This window comes from Python bivittatus, unplaced genomic scaffold, assembly GCF_059951505.1.
Source record: "Python bivittatus isolate LINGU-HERP-01145 unplaced genomic scaffold, Pbiv_v1 ctg000320_np1212, whole genome shotgun sequence".
In the NCBI taxonomy this organism is placed as follows: Eukaryota; Metazoa; Chordata; class Lepidosauria; order Squamata; family Pythonidae; genus Python; species Python bivittatus.
This window is the reverse complement of record NW_028277052.1, coordinates 2,768,288-2,791,445: the sequence shown is the minus strand read 5'-3', so window position 1 is coordinate 2,791,445 and position 23,158 is coordinate 2,768,288. Positions and strand designations below refer to the sequence as shown.

The 23,158-nt window shown below is 46.0% G+C and overlaps 1 protein-coding gene across 9 annotated transcripts; it reads left to right on the top strand.

Moving 5' to 3' along the window:
- The first annotated feature begins 2,817 nt into the window (after positions 1 to 2,817).
- LAYN (layilin) lies at positions 2,818 to 16,109 on the top strand. 9 transcript variants are annotated; one of them, XM_088138958.1, is made up of 8 exons: positions 2,818 to 3,001; positions 6,771 to 6,962; positions 7,641 to 7,935; positions 8,014 to 8,171; positions 9,327 to 9,368; positions 9,976 to 10,062; positions 10,551 to 10,650; positions 12,713 to 16,109. In XM_088138958.1, the coding sequence occupies exons 1-8, from the start codon at positions 2,881 to 2,883 to the stop codon at positions 13,062 to 13,064; spliced, it is 1,347 nt and encodes a 448-aa protein (XP_087995084.1). In that variant the 5' UTR covers positions 2,818 to 2,880; the 3' UTR covers positions 13,065 to 16,109. The 9 variants fall into 9 exon arrangements, with proteins under 9 accessions (XP_087995084.1, XP_087995085.1, XP_087995091.1 ...); XM_088138966.1 differs by lacking the exons at positions 2,818 to 3,001; positions 6,771 to 6,962 and adding exons at positions 3,013 to 3,283; positions 4,119 to 4,176 and having other exon boundaries at positions 7,714 to 7,935; XM_088138960.1 differs by lacking the exon at positions 2,818 to 3,001 and adding an exon at positions 4,183 to 4,563.
- The last annotated feature ends 7,049 nt before the right edge of the window (positions 16,110 to 23,158 follow it).

Genomic DNA, 23,158 nt, shown 5'->3' with positions numbered 1-23,158 from the left:
TCGGGGGGAGAACAGCCCCCCAAATGCAGAGGGGCCAATCCCAGGGCCCCATTACAGCTGCCCGACTTCTGGTTCTGAACCACGCGATCCAAAAAGCTCTCGGAGGTCAGGGCGAGAGGTCAGAACCGGGCCAGACACCGTCGCCTTAAAACCTGGTTGAAGAAGTGCTTCTTTTCATACTTCGCTATTGCCGCTGCAAGGCTTCTAGGCGCTGTGGACTACAACTCCCGTCATCCAGTGGCCGAGACTGCTGGGAGTTGTAGTCCATCAGCTCTGGAGGATACCAAATTGAAAAAGGTTGCTGCCTCTTTTTAAATACACACACACACACACACACATTCTCTCTCTCGGGGGGGGGGGTTGTGGGAGGGGGAACCTGCCCACTTTTGCAATACTGTACCAACCCCAAAGCCACAACAGCACACCAGCAGCTGGCGTCCTTCCCTTCCTTGCCCAATCTGCATCTGGAAGCAGTTTCCAAACCTGGATGAGTGGAAACTTGGCCCGGAAGCCCGGAAACCAGCGCGGTCCAGCTTCCCGGCTTTCAGGAAGCCAGCAGGCGGAGTGCCCTACCAGCATCTGGGCAGAAGCAGGCCTTGTGAGGGGAGCTGTCCATGCACTTCCGTCTCTTTTTCCCAGCAGAAACCGGCAGAAGGTCTCGCATGGCGGAGCCCGTTCCAGGCTCCCTTTCATAAAAGAGGCAGGCGTGCAACACAATGACGTTCGCGTGTGTGCGGCCCACAACAGCTGTATGTTTGCATCGAGGTAGGCTAAGTAAGGTTACTGGGTTCGTGGTTCTCTCAACCCAGCTTTCTGGATTCGTACAAGACAATGAAGCAGGATTTAGCCACCCCGGCTACTTTCACAGCAAACGCCAAGCGACAACGTGATTAACGTCTGAGTGAACTGTGTCATCACCACTAGAACAAATTGTGACCCGCTTTGTTGGGTGCACAGCTCCCTTTACACGCACACCGCTCCCTGCGGAGGGGGAGATGAAGAGAGCCAGTTCGTGTCCGTCTGTGACACACTCTGCGAGCTGGTCCTCTGCACCCGCCGCCTCCTTGAAGAAAGGGCCTCTGGCCCGTTTGAGCCAGGCTGGTTCCGTCCCATTACCTTTGCAGCAGGAAGGTGGTTTTGACCAGAGGTACCTGTAGGTCGCTTTTGACTTCCCATCTACCGTGTGGCAAGTTTCGCTGCGCTCGCACCACTTGCTTTTTCTATATATAATAATATTTTATCGAAATTTTAAAATTACAAAGTTAAAAGTTAGAAATGAAAAAGAAAATGAAAAATACAAATTAGAAGGAAAAGGAAAAGAAAACGTGGGATAAAGTAAAGGAAAAGAAGAAAGGCATGAAAAATAGATAGCTTCCAATCTATCTCTGGTCTTGAGAATAGTAAGAGTATCATAGGTGCTAGTTTTTAATGTATTAAATAGGAATAATTCTTTGTCAAAACGTATCCCATTACATTTATAATCTAATCTTCAAATCCCCATGTAAGCTTCGCCCCGCCTGCATTTTTCAACTTGCTTTTTCAGCTGTTGGCCCAGCCCAGCCCGGCCCCGGCTTCGTTTTCACCCAGCGCGATGAGCAGAGTTGAGCGAAGTGGATTCCAACACTTTATTTCTGTGGGGAAGCAAAGAGGGACGCTCGGGACCCAAGTCCAAATCGAGCGCCTTTCGTGAAGCCCAAACCATCTTTTATGCAGTGGAAGAAGGAAGTACTAAGCTGATTGGTACATGTCTTAGACATGCGCCCCAAAGCATTCTACCCCATAATAGTCTAGTGGGGGGATATTAACATATGAGGTTTCTACCTCTGGGTGTGCTTTTCAGCATGCTCACGATAAACTTTTGCTCCCCTCCGGAGCCTTGTCCGGACACCTCTAAGCGCAGCCGGAGCTGGGTGCGGAATCTCCTTTCTTTATGCCAGCAACGGGCTCGCTTGCCAAACTTCAGCAAGGGGTCAGAGCAACAACCTGCCAGCCGGTCCACGCGTGGGGTGTTGTGGCCAGCCGAAGAAGCCTGCGTGATCAATTTTTCTAGCCCTGCTAGCAAGTTAAGGAAGCGCTGATTCTTAACGAGCCAAAGCCAGAGTGATTGCCAGGGAATAACTCTTGCTGAAGCTAATTCGTGGCTTAAAAAAGCCTCTCATGGTTTGTTCGTAAATTGATTCAGGTGGCCCTCACAGCCAAAGACGTGGCAGATGCGCTTGTACATGCAGAACTTGGTAGCGTTCATCTTGGCTGAGGGTTTTTTATTTTTTACTTTTCGCCTCTGTGACTTACAGAATATTGTCTGTTGAACTCATTTGTGATCCAAGGTAGTGTGTGAGGGTAGTTCAGCAGTGAAGGAAGGGTACTGGGTGAACACAGGCTCTGCAAAGGTAACAGAAACCGGATGGGTCCCTTGCTGGATTCCCACATCCTGCTTCGGTGAAGTCTATTTAACCGCGGTTTGCTGAACAAACTATAGTTAACCTGGTTGGCCTAACATGGTCACCCTCGTTTGCCACTTGCAACCACCAGTTTGCACAAACGGCTGAAGGCCAGGGAAGCCGGGGGAGGGGGAGAGGCTCGCGAAGGGTCTCCGGAGTCCACTCTTCCAGGGTCGCCCTTCGGCGCTGCCGGGTCCAGCGGCTACGTGCGAACGCTGCTCTGCCCGCCCGCGGGGGTCCCCCGGCCTCGCCTCCCGCCAGCCGAGGCGCGCCGTGCGCCGTCGGGAGGCCCTCCAGCGGCCCTCCCCCGCCCTGCCCTGCCCTGCCCTGCCCTCCCCCCGGCTGGCCCGCTGCCCGGAGGCGGAGCCGCCGCGCCTCGGCCGGGGCCAGACGCTCGCCCGCAGCCCGGCGCGCGGCACTGCCTCCGGCGCCTCTGGCCATGCGGGTCGCGGGAGGCGGCGGGGCAGCGCCCGGCGGGCTCGGGCTGCTGCTGCTGCGGCTGTGGAGGCTGGCGGCGCTCTGCGGCTCTGAGGGCGCGCAGGGGGCGCGGCTGCCCGGCGGTGAGTCCTGCCCGCGGACGGGTGGGCGGGCAAGGCAGGCGCGCCGCGGCGGGGCCGCCTCGTCGCGGCTGGAGGGGCCGGGCGCGCGGAGGGAAGTGCCGCAAGCCGCGGCGCCCTGGGCAGGGGCAGCAGGGCGACCCGCGCTCCGACGGGCGGCCGCGAGCGGGACAGGCGATCTGCGCGGGAGGACGCGGGGCGGGAGGCTGAGACCCGGCCCGGGAAAGCGGGCCAAGAGGGAGCCCTCGCCGCCGGGGCTGCGAAGGCTCCCAGCCGCGCTCCAAGGTGCCGCGGGGGCGGGCGGCGGCTGGCGGGGTGGAGGCGCCCCCCCACCGGGCAACTGGGCCCGCTCAAGGCGCGGTTCGTCGGCCAGCGGTTGGGGCCGCCGTGCGCTCCCACGGGCGAAGGCGGCCGGCAGAGGGGGAGGGAGCCCAGAAGGGGCCGGGCACGGGGCATGGCCGGCTCCGTCCGCCACGGACTCCCCCCGGCCTTTGCCTTTGCCTTTACCTGCACCTTTACCTGCCAAGGCTGCGTCCGGGCCGGAGACGGGAACGTCGCCAGCCGCGTTCACGGCGCAGGGAGGGTGGCCTCGTCGGGGGCCCCGCCGCCTGCTCGTGCCCCGGAGGCGGCACAAGCCCTTCCAGCTTCCCCCCGGGCCGCGCGGTGGTTTGGGGGCGCCGCCGCGCGCTGGGCCGGAGGTCGTCGGGGGCGCCGTCGGGTGTGCGCGAAATCCCGGCGGGCAGCGGGTCGCCCGGGCCCCCTCGGTCCGGGCGGGGGCGGCGCGGGCGGCTGCCTGGAGTCGCTCCCGGTCCTGGAAGAAGGGACGGCGCAGGCTGACCCGGAGGCAGCCCGGGGCCGCGTGGCCGGTCGCGCTGCCCGTCCTCCCGGGGCCGCTCGGATTCCCGGGGCTCCCTGAGCATCTTCGGGGCTGCAGCCCCGGCGCTGGAGCTGGACCCGCCCCGGGCTCCGCTTCCAGGCCAAGAGCTCCGGAGGACGCCCCTCTGGCTGCGTCGAGCGCATCCTCTGCGCTCTGCTGGGGGGGGGGGCGCAAAGTGCTCCTAGGCACGTTGCCCCCTGAGACCTCTCTCAAGTTGGCACCTCCTGGCTTTGGTCCTTGCAGTTAACACAGAACGAACGGGAGGCTGGCATGCCGCAAACCAGAGCCTTCCGGATTGCAGGTAGACCCCAGGGCACTTGGGGAAAATAAAAAGGGTGGAGGGCTGCGGCCAGAGCTTTGAAAGGGTGCCCCCCGGCCCGGAAAAAAAGGTGCCCCCCTGAGTTGCCTGGTAGAGAGCATCCAGGGAGGAGGCTACCACGAACCAGGCTTAGTGGGGCTTGGGCATCAGGGCGGATTTGCAGCAGGGCACACCCCTCGGGGCAGCTGTTTGATTAGGGCATGCATGGATGCGGGGGGGGGGGCACTCACCCAAAGAGGTTATCCAGCCCAGCTGGGAGGAGGCTGTTTGGACTGGCCAGGGGCTCCAGCAGTGGGTCTTTCTGAGGATTGCTGCTGCACCTTTCACCAGCAAATGAGGGACTTCCCACCAAACTGTAATGAGATCAAGGTACAGTAGCAGCATCAACCCTCTGCAAGAAACTTCTGTTATTTTATTTATTTATTTATTTATTTATTTATATCTTTTTTTATTATCCCTTCCAGGAAGAGCTGAAAACAGAGCTCTTCCCAGTGGTATTTGGGACTTGATGTTTGGATTTGGGTTTATTTTATGTATGTCTTTAGGGTTTTTTAAAAAATGGTTTGAACATCGACCAGAGATGTTTTAATGGCTGTTGTATTCCTGTAAACCACCGAGAGTCCCGTGGGATGGTGGCGACGTATAACTGCAATAAATAAACAAACAAACCCGCAAACCTGGTCTGGGAAAACTTTCATACAGTTGTGTTTATCACGACCAAGTTTGCCCCCCTCCAAAATGGCCGTGCACCTGTCGTGAAACCACCAAAAGTTGGGGGGGGGAGTCAGGTGGTGAGGTTAGGTGGTCAGATGTTCTGCTGTGATTCCTTATTATTTTTAGCCTGTTTCTGCCATTCTGTTCCTCCAGGGTCAGCCTTCCCCAATACAGTGGCCTCCAGATGCCTCGGATTGCAACTCCCACAATCCCCAGCCCTAGCCACGCCGGTTGGAGATTATGGGAAATGTTGTCCGGCATATCTGAAGGGAGTAGTAGTATTTAGGGGTATGTGTCCTTGTAATAGTAATGAGTTTACTCAGAAAATAAATTCCTCTTCCCAGAATGATCTCCAGGAAGTGACATAGTGAGATCACAGGGTAGAAAGGGGCTGTATGCTTTGCATTCTGTCTTGACTAAAAATAACTTTACATTTTGCTAATAAAACACAAAATGATTTGCCAAGTTGTTGCAAAAACCTGGTTGAGCTAACTCCAAACTAGCTCTCTTTGCTGAGGACAAATTTATTAAAATTACATTCCTTTCCGTTGGCCTTCCTTGCAACTGCCAAAACAATTCTCAGGAAAGGGAGGGTCCTTTGAGCACTCTTATGTGACAGCTTTGTGAGTTCAGAACCAGCTCTGGATGTCCCTCATTCCATAATCTAGGCATTGTTTAAGAGCACCGTCATTTTAAACTGGAGCAAAATTAGTCTTTTGCCTGAAAAGCTGGGACTCCCTTGTGGAGTGTGTAGGCAGTCGGTTTCCTCCTTTGCAGGAACTCTTGCCTCACTCTGCCTCCCTACTTCTCAACTGCAGCTGCTCTTGCAGGTCTTCTAAGGGGAAAGGTGGCTTGGCAGCTTGGCAGCTTCTCCTCAGAGGAACCATTCAGATTCTTATTTGTATTAATGACCAAATGGATACAACATGAAGTAAGGCTATGGAGTGGGGGACAAGCAATTTCTATTAATTGCCTTTGGCATGGAGGGTACATGAAGAAATGTTTGTTTGGTACCTGCTGGAAGAGAGCAATGTTTTGTTGCTCCTTTATTTTACTGTTGTGAGGTTGCTGGATGAGAAGACAATCACGGCTTATCTTCAAACTACTTTTGAAAGACTGAGGAATCTAAATGGTGATGAAGGCTAGGCAATTTTTGCTGTGTTTAGCATTTTAGCATAGTAAAACATTGTAATTCTAAGCGGTTAAATTATTGTATTAAGATACTTGCAGAGTGGAGTTTCTTAAGGCTTTATTTTATACTTTAAGGAAGAGACATGTTTTATAAGATACTTTTTAAACCATGTCTTCTACAGCTGACATTTCTTGGAATGGAACAAGAAAAAAATACTGCAATTATTCAAGCAGGAATTAAAGTTTAAAATGATAAACTATCTGGAATGGTTTCCACTTTCTTCATATGCGTCACTGAGAGTACCTGTTATTCAGTGTCTAGTACATACAGTATGAATAAAGCCAGACTGGGAATTACTGTACGCGATCCTGTAAGTTTGTAGGAAGCAGACTGAACACATTGCGTGCAGTGGTTTGTAGGGTTTCAGCCAGAGGAGACGAGGATTGAACAGAGGGCACTGTCCCACCTCAGACTGAAATAATGTAAATTCTGAAACTCAGCCCAAACAAATCAAATTGCACTTGTTCGTTCATTGTGTATGTTGAGTGGCTGCATCCACTTGGCTAGAAATATGTGAATTCAAGCTCATGCAGAATTGGGGGGACAGACAGGACCAACAGAACTCTCTAGGCTTATCTAAAAAGAATTGCTTTACAACTGAAAAGGTGTTTTTTTAATGCAAATTTGTGGACTGCAAAAATGGCTGTGAAAGATTCCACTTCTCCTGCAGGGTCTCTACCATTCTGCTTCTGCTCTTACAAAGAGCAGCATCTTTTCTGGTGCTCTGTTTGCTCATATTTGGCCTCAGAATTCGGCAGGCAGAGTGAGGACCAGAGCAGGAATCACCTTTGTCCTGGCATCTTCTGTGTGGGAGGAGAAGGAATGTGCAACAGATGGAAAGAGGGAAAGAATGAGGTCTCCAGTAAGTGGAGTGGACATTTAACTCCTGTTTGCATTCTTCCACCTAAAATTCTCACAGTACATCCACCCACCCCCAGCATGTGAATGGGGTCACAGGACTGGAATAGTCACTTCATTTCTGTTTTAGCAATGTCTGTCAAAAGGAGAATGAACAATGAAGCAGGCAGGATCTTGGCAATTGTGTGAAGGAAACTGGGAAGATCCAGCCATTTAAGGACATCTCATTAATGCAAGCTCTGCTGACTGATGTTTTTACTTTAAATTTAGACTCTGTTTTTCCCGACATCGGGCATTTATTTATTATTTGGAAGGTTCTAATTGTTGGTTTTAACTCTGTACGCTGCCCAGAATCACTGCTGTGAAGTGGGTGGCCATATCAATCGTTTAAATAAATCAGACATTGAAATAAATTATAGCCAACTGATTGAGGATTTCTGCAAGTAAATCTGCGTGTCCTGGATTGGAACTCCATTCAGATTAGAAATAAACATTATTATCCCACTACAAAAGCAATAAAGAATAACATGGGCCACCAGTTTCTTTCAGCAAAAGGAAAGCGCGCAGTTCAGACTGCCACTGTTCCTTTTGTGATGCGGAGAAAAATTCAACATCGTGCGGTTTAAGTCAAGGCCTCTTTGTCTGTCTGCTCCGTGTTATTGGGGATATTTCTGTTCCACAGGTCAGACCATCTGCCGGGGAGGAACGCAGCGCCCCTGCTACAAAATTGTTTATTTTCATGATGTTATACGCAGGCTTGGCTTCCAGGAAGCCCTTCAAACCTGCAGAAGAGACGGCGGGGACTTGGTCAGCATCGAATCGCAGTCGGAACAGGGGCTGATAGAGAAGATGATCCAGAGTTATTCAGCATCTGATGGAGATTTCTGGATCGGGCTCAGGAGAGAAGACGACCCTGAGAACGGCACCCAGTGCCCACATTTATATGCGTGGACCGATGGCAGTTTGTCCATCTTTCGGTAAGCCAGAATGAGATGTTCCCCAAGAATTTAGCCAGTCAAGCTCAGGCTAACGATTTGCTTGTCCCCCCCCTACAGAAACTGGTACGCGGATGAGCCCTCCTGCGGAAGTGAGGGGTGCGTGGTGATGTACCACCAGCCTTCAGCCCCGGCGGGCGATGGGGGACGTTACTTGTTCCAGTGGAACGACGACAGATGCAACATGAGGAACAACTTCATCTGCAAATATTCCCAGGGTAATGTTCTGCACTTTGCTGTCGGGTTGTTGAGATTTGGGGGTGGTCATGATTGTCTCGTGGCTTTTGCAACCGCACAAATACTCAGGGCTTTGTTTCGCCTGAATTGAAAGCACTGCAATTCCAGGGATCTTCTACAAATATTTATGAATGATAAAATTTCACAGTATCCTGCAAAACCAGCATTTTTCTCCTAGATGCTTAGTCTTCCCATCTCTAACTCAACGTGAGTTGAATAGTTTTTCCATATCTGGAAGTGTGTCATAGAGAGTACCACAATTTAGAATGTGTAGACTATATGCTAACGCAGTGTTTCTCAACCTTGGCAACTTTAAGATGCGTGGACTTCAACTCCCAGAATTCCCCAGCCAGCCACGCTGGCTGGGGAATTCTGGGAGTTGAAGTCCACGCATCTTAAAGTTGCCAAGGTTGAGAAACACTGAGCTAACATGCATAATAATAATAATTAAAGTCCTGTTGTTCATATGCAGAGGTGCTGCTCACACCAAATTTTTGAAAATTTACACTCAAGAAAGCCAACCAGCTTAATCTGAAGCCAAAGCTTGAAGTGATGCAATCACAACATGAATAAATGGTTTCGACAGCAAGTTACAGATCTTTTCCAAAACCTTAATTAGTCGAGACAGAAGTCAACCATTCCCATCTGTGACTAGAGGGACAAACGGCTCGCTGCGCATGATCGGGGCGCCTACATTAATCTCAGAGCTCAAACCTGTGCAAATCCATCCATCTTGCCTGCTTCCCTGAAGGACGTGCGCCTGAATTTTTGGCCACAGGTCTCCGGTGAAAGCCACGCAAACGGAAGCATTTTTTTTTCTAGGCGTGGAAAAGTGGAAGGGTTGTAATTTTTTTCAGCACACCAACAAGTAGAGCAGAAACAGTATCCCAGTGGGTTCAATTAGCGCATCGTTTGAATTAGCACACTGCCTTGAGGCCAGCCCTTTGCATTCACTTCTGAATTCTGGAAAGCGGGTTGTTTTCTGTTTTTGCGGTCAGCGTACAAGACATCTGTTTCGTGCATGTTGGCTTCCAAGTTCCTCTAATCAAATATAGGATCTTCTTGTTTTGTTTGTGGTTTTTTTCCCCGAACCTTTTTTTTCCCCAATCTTACTATTGTTTTTCCTCCCCTTGCAGAAATGCCAACAGTTGTCTCTGAATTGGCTGCTTCTCAGACAGGTAACATTTGGTGTCAGTGAAAGTAGGGGAGAGAGTCTTTCTCCACCCGTTCAGACTTTTTGGGAAAAGAGCCAAAACTAGCATAAATAACAGTTGTCCCAAGCAAGGCAGGAAAGCCAAAGAAATGGTTATATTAGATTGAGACAGCCAGCGTGGTGCAGCAGTTGAGATGGCAGGCTGGGATCAGGGAGACCCAGCTTGAGTCCATGTTTGACCACAGAGCCTAGGACCTTCTGGTGACTTCAGAGAGTGTCTACATCTCAGCCAGCCTTCCTCACAGGGTTGTTGCTTTTTAATGGGAAAAGCAGGAGAGATTTGCCCCATCTCTGGACTTGACTCCCTAAAGGAAAGATGGGGTATCCATTTAATAATAAATAAAGTCTGCTCTTTTGACCCCATGGCTCTCATTTAGTTTTTTGAATGTTTGATGCAAATGGATCCTTTTCTAAATGGTTGACATCAGAATTTGGACCTTCTGCTGAATGTGTGTTCTATCCTAGTCATAAGCCCTCTCCATCAATTTTAGGGCCTCCTTAATCCTGAATTATCCAAATAGACTGTTTACATTCTTAAGACAATATTCTTAACACCCAGATTTCTTTCCTAGGGTACATAACAGAGTCTTTGGCACTCACATCCCCAGAAACACCTGTTCAAGAGGACGCAGCTAATAAAACCCTCACAGAGGCCAAAGGTTAAGAAAATCCATCACAATTTCTCATAATTTTAATAAGGGAGGAGAGAGGATAAGTTTGTTGTAACTGCTGTAAAGATCAGAAGTTGCTTCTTTATATATATTTTCTTAGTTTCTATTTGTATTTCTTAATCACTTAATTTCTCACCATACTTTTCCTTTTCCTTTTATTTAATCTTATTTTATGTTATTTCATGTTTTATCTTCTCTTTGTGAACATTTCTAATAAAAAATATTTTTAAAAAATCAATTGCAATTTCTCTCTTTCGTAGCTATAGTTTTAATAATACCATGAATTTCTCGGAGAAGGAAAAAGTGTCTTGGCCACACCCAAAGAGGGTTAATGTATATTGTTCCTTTGGCTTTATACCTTACAGAGGGTATCTCTCCACATCTCGTAAATGAATGGGGAAAAAAGTCAGAATTCTATCGTGAGAAAACTTCGTGCTCAGTAACGTATTAAAACTCTTGATTTCCTTTGTTTCTAGAGCCTGCTTGGAATCTTCTGTACATCTTAATTTCCAGCATTCCTGCACTGCTGCTGTTGATCACTATTGCCGTTTTCAGCTTTTGGGTTTATGCAAAGAGGCAAGTGGCATTATTGTACACATTGAGAGCATTATTGAGGGCATCTCGGACAGACTGAACATGGTTCAAGCAATGAGTGACAAGATAGAGAGAGGAAGAGAAGTGCCATAGTGGAGATACTGTTGTCTGTGCACAGTTAAGACGTTTCTCTTGTTGAAATGGCAGTTTACTGAGAAGAGCATCCTGTCCTGAGAGGAAAACAGACTTGAGATCTAGGAAATAATAGGTCTATAAACTAAGCGTAGGGAAGTGTGCGCTCCACCCACACTTTGCTCAAGGAATTTAAATCCTTGAATTTAGATCCCTATAGCCCCTATGCTGTAGAGGACATAGGGAATGGCCTTGAAGGACAAGAGGAAGAGCCGCTACCAAGGCAATGGTCAGATAAGCAGGGCTTGAGCCCTGGCCAAGAAAATAACATGAGAAAAGGTCTTGGACAAGCCCCTCACCAGTGCACACAAAGCACGGTCACTCATGCCCTGGTCACCTCTGGGTTGGACTACTGTAATGCGCTTTACATGGGGCTACCCTTGAAGAGTATCCAGAAGCTACAGCTGGTGCAGAATGCGGCGGCGCGGACAGTTCTCAATGCTCCTAGGAGGGCACATATAACACCGCTGTTGCGCGGGCTGCATTGGTTACCAGTTTGTTTCCGGGTCCAATTCAAGGTGTTGGTCATCACCTTTAAAGCCCTTCATGGCACGGGACCAGGTTATCTGAGGAACCGCCTCGCCCTGGTCACTTCAGCCCGTCCCACTCGGTCCAGCAGAAGGGGCAGGTTGCAGACCCCACCGGTCAGGGAACTTCGATTGGTGGGGTCTAGGCAGAGAGCCTTTTCTGCTGCAGCGCCCGCCCTATGGAACATCCTGCCTCCTGAGGTCTGGTGTGCCCCCTCCCTCATGGCCTTCAGGAAAGGTATTAAATCCTGGCTTTGCCAGAAGGCCTGGGGGCCAGAGGGGGCCCGCACCTGTGGAGATGGCTGGTGGGATGATGGAATGCCCCCCCCCCAGCATCTTACAGATTTTTATAGGGCCAAAATTAGAGGAGGTTTTTAAGGGTATTTTTAATATGTTTTTAAATTATTTATAGTTTTTAGCCATCTTGGAGAGAATTGTATTTCTTCTTTTTTATTGTGAGCCGCCCAGAGTCACCCGTGGGGGAGATGGGTGGCATACAAGCCGAATAAATAAATAAATAAATAAATAAAATAAAGAGAGGGAGGGGGAAGCACATTCAGACTTGCAAGATTCTGTCACTATAGCTGTTGCAAATAAAGTAGTCCTGATCTACACGGCATGGGTTTCTTAGTCTGGTCTACCTTGTAGGGCTAACACATACCTTCTTTGGACCCAAGAAAGAAAAAGCTTGTCCTTAATTTACACCCAGTTGAAAGTAAAGTCTTTCCCTGCCCCAGAAGGCTGCAGAAGAATCGCTCCTTTCTCCATGAGTTGAGGAGGGGAGGGATTGCATTTGAGTGATTTGCAGATTTAGCCTCCCCACCCTCTCACGCCATGCAGATGTTAGTGAGCAGGAATCACTGAAAAAAGTTGGAACTCAAGTCTTCCTTGTGGCAAGCCATCTTTTGATATTACCTCTGAGTTGTTCTTAAACTAAAACGGTGGTTTCTTATCTTCTGGCATCTCTGCTGCTAAATTTAAGATGCATTTTGCTCTAATAGTAATACATTAAATTGACCGTGCTGCTGAAGCGTATTCTACCTCTGTAGGGTCACCAACCTTTTGTTTTAGGGGGCATTTTTAAAAGCATTCAATTTGTTTCTTAGGAAGGAAATAGAGAAGGTTAAACAAATGGCTTGCAGTTGCTTTCTTCTTGGAAGTTTTTTTTTCACCTTTTGCAACCTATCCTTCGCCCCTGCCAATTTATCCTGATGGTCTCTTGGCCAAGTTCTCACTAAGGCTGTCCCTTCTTATCTGCCTTGATCACCCAGGCATTCAGCGAAGCCATTATGTTCATTCATGTATACCCCAGGGTGGAAAGTAGAAGAAATCTAATGGGAAAAGCAGAAGGAAGTTAACATATTTTTCTTTCCTTCCCTGCTAAGGAGACGGGAGCAGAGAGAGGAGAACACGAAGGAGAAAGATACTTGGTTGTCTCCCAAAACACAAAACAGCCCCAGTTTAGAGATATACAATGTAATTAAAAAACAGGGTGAGGCCGATCTTGCTGGAACCAGGCCACAAATCCAAAACTCATCTTTCCGTGTCCGTCCTGGAGGAGATGACCTTTGTGGAGACTATGACAATATGGCAGTCAACAGCTCAGAGAGTGGCTTTGTGACCTTGGCAAGCACTGAAAGTGGATTTGTCACGAATGACATATATGAACTGTGCAATGACAGAGTGGGACAAAGCAAAGAGTCAGCCTGGGTAGAAAATGAAATCTACGGATATTAAAGGCCAGGAGATGAGAGACTGAGCAAAGTGGGAAATGTTCTTATTTATACAAACTTTAGCACACAGAGACATGGTTCTTGAACGCAGAGGGATTTCCTTCTCCTCCCTGAAAGGGGAACATGGATTTAAACATGTTGATTGATTGATTGATTGATTGATTGATTGATTGATTACATGCCATCAAGTTGCTTTTGACTCCTAGAGACCACATAGATAGACTTTCTCCATGATAATCTCTCCCTAACCTGGTCCTTCAGGTCTTCCAAGGGTGCTCCGTCACCTGTGTAACTGAGTCCATCCCCCTTGCTGCTGGTCGTCCTCTTCTTCTCTTTCCTTCCACCTTGAAACATATAGCAGAGATCTTATTGGCCAAGGAAACAGACTTGGGAGAATTTGGTTCCATTCCTTGTTACAGCATATTCCCTCCTAATTATCTATAACTTGACAATATTTTTTGCATTATAATAAGCACTAAAACTAATTGCTAACGTCCAGATGGAATTTGTGAGGTACTGCTAAAAATACCCCAGGTTGTGTTCATCACCACCTGGCTTTTATCGGCTGCCGAGTTTCCATCTTTACCTGTTTTGCAATCCTGAGAGTCAAAATTTTGCAGAAAGGAGGGGTCTGTTTCTGCTCTTCTTATCCTCCAAGCGGCATTTTGCGACAAGTATTTAAGCATTCTTATATACTAGCCTTGAGGCATGACTTGGAAATAAATGCCACAAAAACTAATGAAACGCAACCCTTCCAGCAAAGATTCTAAACTATTAATGCCACTTTATCTTATCGTAGGAATTTGTATAACCCATTCCCTTGAAAAAATACTGCTGCGTCTGGGGAGAATCCTGGTCAAAACGACATTTTTAGTGGCCTTAGAGGCAGCCATTCTGTTTTGGGTGTTGTTTGCCTACCTTGATCAAAAACTTGAATATTGACCACTTTATTTTGGAGGGATCAGGTGACAGACACCATCCCATATTGATTAGTTGATGTGCTGCAAATAAGTACTGTGAAGATAAGCATTGCAGTATTCCTAGACGTCCTGAACCAAGACATCCTCAATGTGCCATGCGCTGTGGGAGAAATCATGCTGATGTAAATGTATAATCTTAGAGTAGTTTCCCCACTGTGATTTCTCCATAAGTTGGACTGCATCTCTCAGAAATTCCAGCCAACGTGACCAGTGGTGTTTATGCATCTGAAGAGCAAGAAGCTTGGATGGGTTATTTAATGGCAGACTAGATCTGACAGACCTGCAGACCTAGAATCAAAGGTTTTAGTTTTCTTTCTTTTTTATCAGTAGAGCTGATAGAAGAAAGCAGATCAGTCTGTGGAAATGGAGAGGAAAGATTTAATCTTTCTTCCTGTGCTGTTTTTTTGATCCAACAGCTTTCCTGCAGCAGAATAAAGATTCCCATTGTGAAGCTAAAAGAAGACAAAGTGAGACTTCCTAAGTAGGGAAATCAGAATATTCTGGTGTGCATTTAGCCTCTTGTTGGTGTTTTTTGTTCTGTGGGTGCTTTTACAGTACAGTTTATAAAAGACTTGTAAGAAACTTTGAAGAGTCTAGCAACGACCGAAATGCAAGTGGTACTGTTGATTAAAAGAAGGATGTCCAAAACCTTCAAAAGCAACCCAAATCATGAGTTTCTCCTGCCAGCAAGTGTTCTTAAGCAGAAGGATCAGATGACAAGGGAAAGGATATTGTTTAACTACAATATCTTCTGAATTGGTACATACATTTCTGTTTTGGTGCAAGTGACAAAAACTCCTCCATTGTTGAGACAGGCCTGTTTCTTGGAGGCCGTATACAAGATGGAGTAAAGTTGGTGCAAGTTTCAAAAATGAAGTCGCCCAAGATTGTTCCCTTCATGTATCAGATGTTTTCTGTCCCAGATGATATTTGACAAACTTGGGATATTTGACTCTAAGCAACATACAATTTCTGATTCTGCAACTACGTCCAAATTTGTCTTGTCGAATTCCATACTATCGTTTTTAGAAATAATTAAGAGCAAACAACCAGTGCTTTATTTGAGGTCATGTGCAAATTTTGGCACCCCGATGCCTGTGCTTTTCAACCTGAATGTCGGCTCCCTTTTTGGCAGTTCCAGCAGAGAAGCAGTAAGTTGAGATAAGATAGAAATATTTCTGTGCCTTGCTTTGTTATTTGACATGTGACAGATGAAAGACGAAAAAGAAAACTTCTTTTAATTGCAACAAGCTGGTGTGATGTTCTGTGCATGTGCTACTATACAGTGCTTCAGAAGCTTTTAATATATGAGCGTGATGTCATCTGCATTGTAATCTACTGAGGGATTTTATTCTGGTGCTGAATGTATGAAGCCTGTGGCAACGGCGGTTGAGTTGCCGTGATGTTGTGGAATGCCTGTGAGTCTTAGAACCTCTGAAAGAAGAGAAGTCTCTGTGATCACACTTGCCAGTTTGACGAGGACTTTTCCCTGCCCTTCTAAGTGGGAGCAGCAAATAGGCAAACCTGAACTCAGACAGAGACCTGGGGGAAATCCAAAAGCTGCACAAAGGAGAAAACCCAAGCAGCAGCAGCAGCAGCTCTGGTAATTCCTGACGGGACAGTGATGCTCAGTGAGATTCAGGATCACTGAAGCGACGAAGACCTGGGGTCGGGGCATGATTCCCAAACACCGTATGACTGGCAAGCATGTAATTGCTCCCACGCGTCCCTTTGCTGAAGAAGCAAAGAGGTGTCCCAGTCATGAGAATCGCCAAAGAATTACAATCAGGCCAAAGGAGGCGAGGCATAGCTGTGGTTGGTTAATGCCCGTGGTGTGTTGAGTGGGTCTGAAGAGCCTTACGCATATTCTCACTTCATGACTGGCAGACACTCCAACATCTGTGGCTAGAGAGTCCTGAAAAAGCCACAAACCTGCACATTTTTAAAATTCTTGTGTTCCCCTGCACGTTGGTATTGCATTACTGCCATGTTTCTCTTATGCATGTCTGAATGAAATGTTGTGACTCTTGAGCAAAAAAATAAACACATCTGGCTGGAGAGCAACCACAGATTAAGATTTTAGGGCTCTTTTTTGTACTGTGTCATTCTCAGTGGACTGTCCTGAACTTCTCTTAAGTAGCACCTTCAGCAGAATATGTGACCTTCCTCCACTGAGGAACATTGTCTTGTAGTGGCTCAGATCCACATGTTGGAGGCTGCAGCAAGCATGTCTGGATTAATCCTGTGTTAGCCAAAAGCAAAGGTATTCAAGATTCCCATCAGCAATCGCTGGAGTGATAATGAACAATAGAAGACTAATTATGGTAGAGAAATATTAACTAATCACAAGTTACTTCTTGGCAGTTATCAGTCTTCCTAGTATTTTGCTATGACATGTATTTCATTCAGTTAAATGCACTTGTAATTTTGTTGCTTGGTGTTTTTTTGTAAAGGTATTCATTTTCATCAGTATTTGCTTGATGGAAAATGCTCATTTGTGGAATTTGGGCTTAAAAGAAGTTTCCTATATTATAGGAAGTCTCTTCATCAAACAAGGCAGCTAGAGAGACTATGGAAAATGTACAGTGCAGAATGTGAGATTATACAGATTTATCTTTTGATATTGGCCATGTTAATAATGCCAGAGCTTACTAAACCAAAATCTCTGCAAGAATGCAAAGTATACAGATGGATTTTCAAAACTGGCTTTAAACATCTATCCATCCAGTTCCATGTTTGATACAGATTGCTACCATTTGCAAGTCAGTTCACTGCGGAGAGTCAAGTAAATTGTATCTCTGTCTGGAATCTTTGCACCACCCAAGAAGCAATCGTGTTATGGGTGTGAACCATAAAAATGCAGGCCGCTGACGAGGCTGCTTTGCCAATAGAAATACTTAACCCGGTCAGTTTTCTGCCACCGACTGCTATCCCGTGCAGCGGTTGCAGTCTTGTTCAGATGCCACTTTTGTGCATCCGTTGGCCAGCATCATCTGTGACAGTTTCTCCTGGCAAGTAGCTACCTTGGGAAATGCCCACTGATCTGCTAAGTGCAAAGTGTTCTGGTTACAGTATGTGAGGGAGATGGGATTGGGAGCCAGAGAAAGGACTACAAGCCGGCTTAACTTTGGTTGCCAGACTGCCGTGACACTGGAGCCACGGGAGCCAGCTGAACGATCGTCCCGTCTTCCCATCTTTATTCGTGGTATATTTTGCGAAGCAGTTGGATGGGTGCCGGTCGTTGTCATTGTTGCTCATTCTCACCAGCTTTTCTTTCTTAGCCAGTCCAGAATCATCTGTTCTTGATTTAGGAGAAAGAGGAAATGAGCTGTGCTTGGAAAATGCCTGGCTCCAACCTTTTCACATCTTATAAATCATTGTCAGAGTGGGATGGCCAGAGTTTTGGAAGCTGCTGCTGCTGCTGCTGCTGCTGCTGCTGACTGGTGGTCCATACGATGATCGAGTCAGCCGTTTCACACAGCCGTTTTATGTTGTGATCAGGTGTGAGCAGCAGCAAAGCAAGGGCATGAAACAATAAAAAAAAAGGCTGAAGTGGGGTGACAATATGAACTGGAAATTAAGAGGATTTCCACGATTGAAACAAAACAAAAGGATGGTAATGCAGGAGCCAGGAACAGGGCATACTTGCAAATTCAGTATCACCTCTTGCAGTACGTATTTTCTCTTTGGAGAGCAGTTGTTGGGTGACACCAGAGCACTGTGTCCTTATGTTAAAACAGGGTGTTGATGTTTATTTTGTTTGTTTTTTGGGGTTGTGTATGAGTAAGTTAGGCTGAAATTTCTCGGAAAATAACGTTCATAAATTCTCCAAGACTTTCCCTTTGTTGAGTTCTCTCTGAACTGTTGAAGAATGTTACATTTATGGAGGGTAAAAATAGGACATTCTTGAGAGGTCATTTTTGCAAAGCCCTAAAAAGTTCTGGAAAAGAAACATGTATCACTAGAGGGCGCCTTTATTTCATGTGTAATAGAGTCACAACCTGCATTTCCTAAATAGATGGCAGAGTTTTGTTTGAAAAAAGGTTTCATTAAAACCATATTGGAAAAGCTGCTGAGGTCTTTCATATATATCTTTTTTTCTCAAAAGTACTGTGGACATAATTAAAGGCTGCTTATTTGGTGGACTGTACCATATTCCCAAGGAGTACAGCAAATATTTTGTCTAACGCACTTGATAATAGGTGCAATGTTTTGACCGCTGATTTAAACAATTAAAATTAAAAGGCATTTACTTAAATTAGATGTTTCTAAAAAAGGCATGCATGCATTATAGCTCCAGAACAAGCTTACGTCTGGGAGCCTGTTGCAGGAACTTTTCAGAATAGTTTGGTACCGTGAAAGAATAATTACAGATTAGTGCCTCGAATGAATGAAATGCTATGGCATTCTTCTATGAGAAGAAATAATGAATGGGTTTATGAATAGACTGGTAGCATACCACTGTCTGATGGGAACTATTCTTAGCTTCTTCTTGGTTACATCAAGCATCTCTGAGGGGGAACGCTGACTAATCCCACTCAGCAATCGCTTATCCACCGGAACTTTCTGAAACAGCTAAATCAGGAAGGCAGTAAAGCAACTGTTAAGCATAACAGAGGAACTCATCATTGACAGAAATGCAAACATCATCTAACCAGCTCCACATGCTCTGGAGAAGAGGGGGTGGAGCAAGATCAAAAACTTTTATTTCCATTACAACATGGATACCATACACATAGAAACTCATGTATGTGGAACCAGCTATAAAATTAATTTCATGGTGAAGGAAATGCCGGAACTGATTTGTTCTGGTTTCGTTCCACAGTATGTATTTTGTCTTCCGTTGCTCAGTGTTGGGAAAGGAAAATGGAAGACAGTTTTAGAAGTTGCAGCAAGGTGGGTGATGTATCTTTAGGCTAAAGGAATAGTCCAAGATATATGTCAGGACAACAACTTTTCCTGGAGGATTCTCTCAACTGCCAAGCCAAAAGCCATGGATTGCATGGTCACAGAGTACCAGAACCCAGAAGGCAATTACATACAGTAGTTTGGTTGTTTTCCACAACAAACCGGCTTGGACCACACCTCTGTTCTTGTGTTTGGAGACTACGCAGCAAATCCAATCTTCAAAGAAGGGAGACATTCTGGCAAAGTGTGTAGTGAGGGTGGGAGGAACACCCAAGCTGTAAGGAAAATTATATTGAACTTACATGTTTCAGACGAGTTCACTCATTTTCACAAGCCTCTGAACAGCTAAGCTTCATGATGATTTTGAAAATCACCTCTAAAGTCCTAGGATCCTGGCCATTCCAGAATCAACTCTTCTTCAGAGAAAACTGACTGGTGGGACAGCAACGATGGGGTGAAGCTTCTTCCATGACAAAATCCAATATGAATGTTACTGCCTGCCCCCCACTCTAAATTATCCCTTGCTTGATATATGCAAGGCAAAACTAGCTGTTGGCAAGAATTGATTCAGCTTCCTGTGAGTTTTAATTATGGAAAACTTAAGTATAGCATGAAAGAATACAAGAAATCTGACCCGGTTGGTTTGTGTGGGGGAGGTGTCAGTGGCTGGATCACAAATATGTAAATAACTTGGCATTTTATAATTGTTCAGTTTATAAAAATGAATTATGTAAAGCAAACAAATTTTGAGTTTGCAATAAATCAGGGAAGTGGCTAGCATATAAATTACAAAAAGAAAAGAAAATGATACTGAAACTACAAGGAGTTACTGTATTAATGCACATTGCAACAATACAAAAAGCATTTCATCAATATTTTTCCAATTTGTATAAAGGAAGTGACACCTCTCTAGAGAAAATAGATATCTAAAGAAACAAAATTTACCAAGGATTAGAGAGGAAGAGAGAGATTATGAATGGACCTATAACAATAAGGGAAGTTTCTGAAGGTGTGAAAAAGATTCAACCAGGAAAGGTGCCTGAACCAGATGGATTATCAGGTTCTTATAAATGTTTTGAGGATGAACTTTTACCATTTTTTCAAAACACAATGAACTCTATCATATAGGGAGGAAAGAGGCCAGAGAGTTGGAAAGAGGCCTTAGTGCTATAAGACCTAAAGACGGACAAGATTTGACTTTAACAAGAAACTATAGGCCGATATCATTAATGAATAATGACTACAAGTTGTTCAAAACAATTCCAGTTGATAGACTGAAAATAATTTTGCAAGAATTTATTCATGAAGATCAATGTGGGTTTTTACTGAAAAGACAGTTAAAGGACAATGTTAGAACTGTGTTGGACATTTTGGAACATTTGGAGCAACTTAATGAAAAACAAGCCGCATTGATTTTCTTAGACACAGAGAAGGCCTTTGATAATTTGAACTTAGCTTTCCAGTTCAAGGTTTTGGAAGGTAAGAATTTTGGAGAGAACTTTATAAAATGGGTAAGATCAATTTACACTTCACAGAAAGCACAAATAATTGTTAATGGAGATCTAACAAAACCCTGTGAGATACAAAAAGTTGTCAATAGTTCTCTTATTTACAGTCATTAGAAAGATTTAAAGTAGACAAAAGAGTTTATGGTTTTGAACATTGTAAAACTGAGTTTGAGATAGAATTGTGTACAAATGATGAACATGTAACTGCTAAAATGTATACACTTTTATTGAAGTTTGAACCAAGAACAAGAAAGAATATGATAAAGTGGGTTAAAATTTTTGGTTATAATATACAGATGGAACAATGGGAAAATATATGGTTGAAAGGATTAAATTTACATTATGTTATAATCTTAAAGAGATTTTTTATAAAATGATGTACCATTGGTATATGTCACCAGAGAAAATGTCTAGAATGTATAAAGGCACTTCAAATTTATGTTGGAAATGTGAAGAAGAAGGGATATTTTATCATGTTTGGTGAATGTGTAAAAAAGTTAGAAAATTCTGGATTCAAACACACCACACTGATTCAGATGATTTTAAAGATTAATATACGATTGAGACAAAGTTTTTCTTTTGGGATTGATAGACAAACAGTTGGAAAAAAGTCATGGAACTTTGTTTTTGTACATGGTAACTGCAGCAAGATTATTGTATGCACAAAGATGGAAAGATTCAGCACTACCCACAATGGAGGAATGGTTGGTGAAGATGATGGAACTTGCTCAAATGGCTAAATTGACTTCTTTGATCAGAGAAAAGACAGTTATCTACATTTATTGTTGACTGGAAACCCCTTATGGACTTTTTGTGTAAAACAAAAAAATTAATTTATATGGTTTTGATTAGACAGGATAGATTATAGAAAGAAAGTTATGTTGTAACCATAGAGTAAGAGGCAAATTAATAATTGTACTTATAACTGCTGTAAAGATCAGAAACTACTTTGTATCTTTTTTCTATTTTTTAGTTTTTTTCTTGGACTTTTAGCTTTCTCTTTGATTTTTCTTTTTAAACTTTTTGTATTTATATTAGTTTGTATTTTTATCTTTTTAAAAATCTTTAATAAAAATTACATTAAAAAATAAACGGTTCAGTTCACATTTACAATAAGTGCTACTTATTTATTAAAATGCTAAACAAGAGTAGAACCCAAAGCAATACTGGGTTTGTGTCACTACTGGGTTTTCAAATAAGGACACCAAGTCCTCTCATTTTGTTAGATTTTATTTTTCCTAAATGAAAGAATTCCCTACTAGTCTTTAGTTCACCCAGGCCAAGACTGTTTTAATCTTCCCAAATCACCACTGTCTCGGTGTTACTATGTAATTGGGAAGAGTTTTGCAATCACCCAAGTAAGAGTCACAAAGGCTGAGAGCCATTAATTGTTTTGTGAATTATAGGATTAAGTTGAAGATGAAAAAGAGCAGAGTTTGCTTTGTTAGGCAATCATTCCCCTTGGCCAACGTCTCCTTGTCTTCCATTAAATCAAGACAAGATTGAGTGGCATGTAAGTTATACTGTATGATATAAACCTGAGACGCATTCTTTTGGAAGTCTAGCCGCTCTTTTGCTTTAGAATAGGATGTGGATCTGGGCTGTTGTCTGTAACTAAAGTCCTGACCTCCATGACTCACTCAAATCCTAAAATTAGGCACTACGCTTATAATCCCATTGATTCGAGATAGTGCTTGAATTTAACGGTGTCTTCCTCCTCCTCACGACGGTGGACGGCATCTTGCAAACGCCGCAACCCGACATCCCGAGGCACCCTGAAAACGCATTCCGACGTGCAGATAAAGCACGCAGGCCAACTCCCCATTTGAAAACTGGCGTAGGATCCTCCTTTTCTTTGGCTAGCGCGCTTTCTCGCCGGCAGGTCCTTTAGAGCCCAATTAGCAAGAGATTCTGAGTTCGAATTCCTGCAGAAGGCGAGGGCTCAGCCCAAGAGCTGCCCAGGTTGGGACAGAAGTTCACCAATCAATTATAATCCAATTAGCAAGTTGTGGTCCTGCAGTCTGTCTGGCTTTAGTGGGTGGGCCACCTTTGCTAGCGGTCCGGGGGGGGGGCAGGAATGGGTTCCTCTGAGGCCCGCGCCCAGCCAACCGCAGCCCACTCAGGCTACCGTGGCTAAACGAGCCCTGGCCTGGCAGCAAGCCGGCCTCATCGGCCCCTCCTCGGATTCGCCCCCGAGGCCGCGGCGCACGAGCCGACCGGGCCGCACCCGACGGGGGGCGCTCGAGCGCGGGCTGCCCGCGCACGTCGGAACGCGTGGCCGCAGGACGCGCGTCGGCCCCGTGGAACTGGGACGCGGGTGCCGGCGGAAGCTGAGGGGAGCCGCCGAGGGGAGCCGCCGAGGAGGGCCTCCTCGGAGCAGCCGCGTGGGACGGCGCGTCCGTGACGCCAAGGGTTATGATTCACGGTCGTGATGCACGGCCTCCGCGAGCTCCCCCTGCCCGCCGGGCCCCTCGGGGAGAGCGTGAAAGTGACTCAGAGGGCCGCATCCACGCAGAAACGGCCCCCTCACGAAGGGCGCCGCGCGGGCCGCAGGCGGCGGTTGCGTCGCGCGGGGGAGGATGGGAATCTCTCCCTCTCCTTTTTTTTTTTGGCGGGAGCGGCCCCGCCCCCCGGGGAGCGGGCCGGATTGGCGGGCGGCGGTTGCCGGGCGACGCGCTCCGCCCGCGGTGACGCGCGCGGTG